Raw genomic sequence first — 5,030 nt, 5'->3', positions numbered from 1 at the left:
TCCCCCGGAAGCCCCCCGCGGGGGAGAAGCCCCCCCCCGCCGTGCCGTGGCACTCTCTGCCGGGTCCCCACGGGAAGACGCCACAACCGAGGCGCCCCTCGGCCCCCGCCCCGGCCCCTCTCCCCTCACGGAGCCGCCCGGGGCCGTTCACCCGCGCTCGCCCCGCCCCCGGCTCACCTTCCCCGCCGGGCGCCCGGTTCCTACATCTCCTCCCGCTTCTGGAAGCTGATGCTGGCGTACGCGCTCATGTCGTCGCTGGAGTGGCCGCTCCCGCGGGGCTGGCCCGGGGGCTTCGGCGGCGGCTGCTTGCCCCCCGGCAGAGCGGCGCCCTCGGCGGGGGGGTGGAGGTGGTGGTGGCGGCGGCGGTGACTGAAGTCCTTCACCAAGTCCAGGTCGATGTAGTTGAGCCCGTTCTCCAGGGCGGGCGCGGCCCCCGGCTCCCGGCGGGGCTCCCCCGCGGCGGGCCGCAGCCAGACGTTCTCGAAGGAGGCCGAGCTGTGCCGCTTCACCTCCTCGGCGCCCCCCGCCCCGCCGCAGGGGAAGGCCGCCCCGGGCCCGCCGCCGCTGCCCGCCGCTCCGCGGGCGGCGCTGGGCGTGGAGGAGAAGGTCTCGGAGCTGTGCCGCCGGCGGCCGCCCTGCGGGTCGGCGCGGATCACCTTGGCGCTCTGGTTGCGGCCGGGGCTGAGGCTGACGCGGGTGAAGGCGCTGCCCGCGCCGGGACCCCCCAGCAGGGAGGAGGAGCGCGGCGGCGCCGCCGACAGCTCGGCCGGCGGCCGCGACAGCTCCGGGGAAGCCGTCGCCGCCGGAGGGGGCTTCTCGGCGGCGGAGCGACCCGCCCGCACGTCGGCGTAGCTGAGCAGGAGGGCAGGCGAGCAGGGGGAAGGGCTGTCGGCGCAGTCCGAGCAGGAGGCCCCGCCGGCGGCGCCCCCCAGCTGCATCGTCACGTAGTCCCGGCCGCCGGGGGCCGCGCCTCGGCCGGAGCGGGCTGCGGAGACCGCCCGGGCGGCGGCGAAGCCGGAGGGGCAGGGGGCCCGCGGCGGCCCCAGCTCCATGTTCATGTACTCCTCGGCGCCCTCGTTGCCCGGCGGCGGCGGCAGGCCCAGCCCCAGGGCGGACGAAGGGAAGGCCGGCTTCTCGCCGGCGATGAACTCGATGTTCACGTACTCGCCGGGGCTCTTGGGCTCCGGGGGCAGGAGGAGCGGGGGCTGCTCCCGGGCCCGCGGCAGGGTGCTGGCCTTGGGGCCGCCCAGCGACAGCCGGGTGGGTCGCGCCAGGCGGCCCTTGGTCTGCACGGCCGTGTCCACCTTGCGCGGGGGCTGCGCCTGCGGCGGGGGGCCCCCCTCGGTGCCGCCGCCGCCGCCCAGGCTGTCGCTGCTGGTGGAGGAGGACGAGTCCTCGGCGGCGTAGAGGAGGCGGCTGGAGCCCAGAGCCATGCGGGGCTGGGGGCTGCCCTCCTCGCCTGCCGCCCCGCCGCCACCCCGCCGGTGCACGTGCTTGAAGGAGCGCGGCAGCGAGAAGTAGGAGTAGATGGGTTTGTGGTGGGCCGCGGTGGCGGCCTCCTCAACGCCCGGCTGCCCCGCGCCTCCAAAGTAGCAGTCAGGAGGGGTGCTGGTGGTGGAGCCGCTGGCTGGGGACATGTTGATGTAGTCACTGCCACCACAGGGGAGCTTCCCTTCGTTGCTCTCCACCGAGAGTTTCGGGTGGTGGCCTGCGCCATTTGTCCAGATCTTGCCATAGCCCGCAGAACCGCTGTCGGGGGAGTAGCTGCCACTGGGGGACATCATCATGTACCCGTTGGAGTCCACCGTGGCTGGAGGGTGGCGGCCCCCCCTGCCAGGGTTGATGATCTGCTGTGGGGCCGACACGCTCTTAGGACTCATGGGCATGTAGTCACCACCCTTGGGGGGCCCCCCACCGCTGGGCACAGGGGCTACACCAGGTGACATGGGCATGTAGCCATCATCCGTGTGCGGGGCGGAGTTGGTCCGATGATGGCCGCCATCCAGGTGGTGCATCTCCAGACACTCCTCTGGGTAGGAGTGAGTAGGCACAAAGGCTGAGTGCCGGTAGGAGGGCAGCCGGCTGCCACCACAGGGGTAAGAAGGCAGCATCTCTGTGTACTCCTCAATGGAGGCCACCGAAGACTGTGAGGGTGTCTTCTGGTGGGAGATGGTGGGCGATGTGCCTGCAGAGTGAGTCCGCTTCCTGAATGCCTTCTCCAAGTCGGCAACCTCCTCGCTACCACCTCGAGGACAGCACGGTGTGCTAGGGTAGCGGGGCTGCTGCTGTGGGTGGCAGGTGCGTGGGATGAAGTGGCCATTGGGGGCTGCCAGGCTGCAGCAAGAGGAGGTGGCCTTCCCCCCCATGCAGATGTAGTTGAGCTCTTCATCTCCCCGAGCTGGTGGGGTGTGTCCCAATGAATCTGGGGTCACACTGCGAAAGGAGCTGCGGAAGTCACACGGGCTGGAACCATACTCATCAGAAGAAATAAATCCACCATCGCTAGGGGAGCCAGACACCGAAGCACTAGACCTTCGAGGAAACAGGCAGTCTGAGGTGGAGCCATGGCCACTGGTACTGCTGGATGACAGGCTGACTGGACTGGTGGCTGAAGGAGAGCAGCGCGAGGAAGGCATTGGGATGGACCGGCTATGGTTGAGTGGAGGATGGAGCCTGGAGTTGCCACGGTGCCTATGCGAATGGGTCCGGTTGGCACTGGGACTAACTGGGCTACCATCCACAGAGGCAGGCCTCGACATCGTGCCTTCCCCATCACTCGACGCTCGAACCCGGAAAGAGCTGGGTTTGCCACCCGTACCTCCACCCCCACCACCAGCAGGAGAGGTGGCCGTGACACTCTCAGTCCTGGACCGGCGGCTGAGGCCCACTTGGCTGGGTGGAGGGTTGTTGACGTGATGCCTGCTGCGAAGGGGCACAGAGATGGGGTTGGAACAGTTTGAGGAGGACTGGCTCTTGCTGCGGGGTCGGAATTCCTCGCTCATTGCTCGCATGGCCTCCAAGATGGTTTCGTGCATGTTCTGCGCCACCACCGAGTCATCCACCTGCATCCAGAACTCACCGGGCCCAGTGACCGCCGAGCGCCCCACCTCAATGAAGAAGAAGTTCTCAGAGTGACCACAGCGACGGATATTGAGCAGCTGCAGCACCACAGCAGCCGCATCTGAATTCAGCTTCACAAAGCTGATGGTCTTGTTAGTCAGGCACAGGCGGTAGATGCCAATCAGGTTCTTTGTCTGGCCTAGGCCCTTAGGCTTCAGAATTACTTGCCAAACTTCCTTAAAAGCCGGGCCAGGGGCTACCTCACCATAGCTGTCCTCACCTGCTTCCCCTAGTCCCGCATTGCTGCCTCCAAAGGTGACGTCGCTGTGGTGGTGGTGGTGATGGTGATGGAGGTGGTGGTGGCCCTTGGCCCTGTTGTGCAACTGCAGCAGCGCTTGGTACCAGCTCTCCTGTTCAGGCTCGCTGTCAGCTGCAATGGCAAAGTGCTCGTCCTTGGTGTAGAGGGCCACCAGGTGCTTGTTCTTGGAGTCAGCCCGTTTGTTGATGTTGAAGCAGCTTTCTAGTGGGATGGAGCGCTTGGGGGCCCCTGACTTGTGTCTCCATTTCTTCTCATTCTCATAATACTCCAGCCGGGCGGGTCCAGACTCGCTGGCTGCCCTCAGCACGAAAAAGCGTTTATGCATGCTCTTGGGTTTGCGCAAGTAACCCACCTTTCTGACATCTGAGAAGAAGCCCTCGTTATTATCTGTGGGGCTAGCCATGATGAGAGGTGGTGGAGCTGTTACTGCAGCTACCAGTCCGCAAGACCCCAAAACAGCCAAGCCAGGTGGAAAAAACAACCACCTAAAATAAAATTCATGCAACAACAATTAAAAAAAAAAAAGAAAAATCCCAAAACAGCCAAGCCAGGTGGAAAAAACAACCACCTAAAATAAAATTCATGCAACAACAATTTAAAAAAAAAAAAAAGCTCAGGATCCTCTTCTGAGGACGGGACAGGGGAGGGCCAGAAGTAGGGTGAGAGCAGCTGTTCAGTGGCAGAGGCAGCTTCCAGCACCAAATCAGAGTTGGCGTTGCTGTTTATGCCCAAGTCGCCCTTAGATGGGTAAGCGTGTCCTTAAAAAGTCCATTCCCGATCAGTCCAGACGAAAGTCTCGTCCCAAGAGCAGCCGCCGGGAAAGAGAAACGCATCTTCCCTCGCCGGGGTCGGGCTCCGCCGGGGCCGGGAGCAGGGCCGGGGTCTCCCTCCTCCGCCGCCCGCACCCTTTCCCCGTCTCAAGTTTGCCTCCGCAAGTAGCGATTTCTGTTGCAGATTAAATATCCTCTTGGGGGCGGAGATTGTTTTGCAAAGTCCGGGGTTTGCACCCAAAAATACACGCTGCTTTCCCTCCTCCCTCTCTTCTCCCCCCACCAAAAAAAAGAGAAAACCAAAAAAAAAAAAAAAAAAAAAAAAAAAAAAAAAAAAAAAAAGAAAAAGCCACCCACCACACAACCTCCCCCCCCCTTCCCCAAATATCAGCGCCGGGGTTGCTGCTGCTGCTGCTTCTCCCGCTCAAGCGTGCGGAGGAGGCTGGCGACCCCATTCAGTCCCATCTCGTTAGGCAGAGAAAGTGCCATTTCCACACACGGCGCAGCCCGGCAGCGGCGGGAGGGAGGGAGGGGAGGCAGCCCGGGCGCCGAAGGAACATCCTCTCTTCCTCCTCCTCTTCATTCCAGTCGGCAGCGCCTCAGCGGCCGCCGGCGCGGCCCCCTCCCGTGCCCCAGCCCGGCGGGGGAGCGGGCACCGCCGCGGCGACTCCCTCTCCGCCGGCTTCTTCGACGAGTTTCCCGGCGCCCCGCACCGAAACAGGCGGCGGGGGCCGCGCTCTCCCGTCCAGCCCCCTCCGACCGCCGCCGCTCCGGCTCACTCCAAGGAGAACAACACGTGACGGCGCCAGTGCGTGGACCATCCCCGGAGCCGCCGCCGCCGCCAGGCTCCCGGCCAGCCCAGCGCCGCGGCCCCGCGGCCC

At 65.1% G+C, this 5,030-nt stretch overlaps 1 protein-coding gene across 1 annotated transcript in view; it reads right to left on the bottom strand.

Moving 5' to 3' along the window:
- IRS1 (insulin receptor substrate 1) overlaps positions 1 to 4,458 on the bottom strand; it is a 56,565-nt gene extending 52,107 nt beyond the window's left edge. The window contains exons 1-2 of the mRNA XM_014960687.1: positions 3,948 to 4,458; positions 178 to 3,864 (exon numbers count right to left, since the gene is read on the bottom strand). Of these exons, the coding sequence (XP_014816173.1) occupies positions 201 to 3,782 (3,582 nt within the window). The 5' untranslated portion in view covers positions 3,783 to 3,864; positions 3,948 to 4,458 and the 3' untranslated portion in view covers positions 178 to 200. The remainder of the gene's footprint in view (positions 1 to 177; positions 3,865 to 3,947) is intronic.
- Between the last annotated feature and the right edge of the window lie 572 nt (positions 4,459 to 5,030).

The sequence above is a fragment of the Calidris pugnax genome, unplaced genomic scaffold (genome assembly GCF_001431845.1).
Source record: "Calidris pugnax isolate Ruff unplaced genomic scaffold, ASM143184v1 scaffold398, whole genome shotgun sequence".
Taxonomy (NCBI): domain Eukaryota; kingdom Metazoa; phylum Chordata; class Aves; order Charadriiformes; family Scolopacidae; genus Calidris; species Calidris pugnax.
The sequence above is the reverse complement of the archived record's forward strand: the minus strand, read 5'-3'. Positions and strand labels throughout refer to the sequence as shown.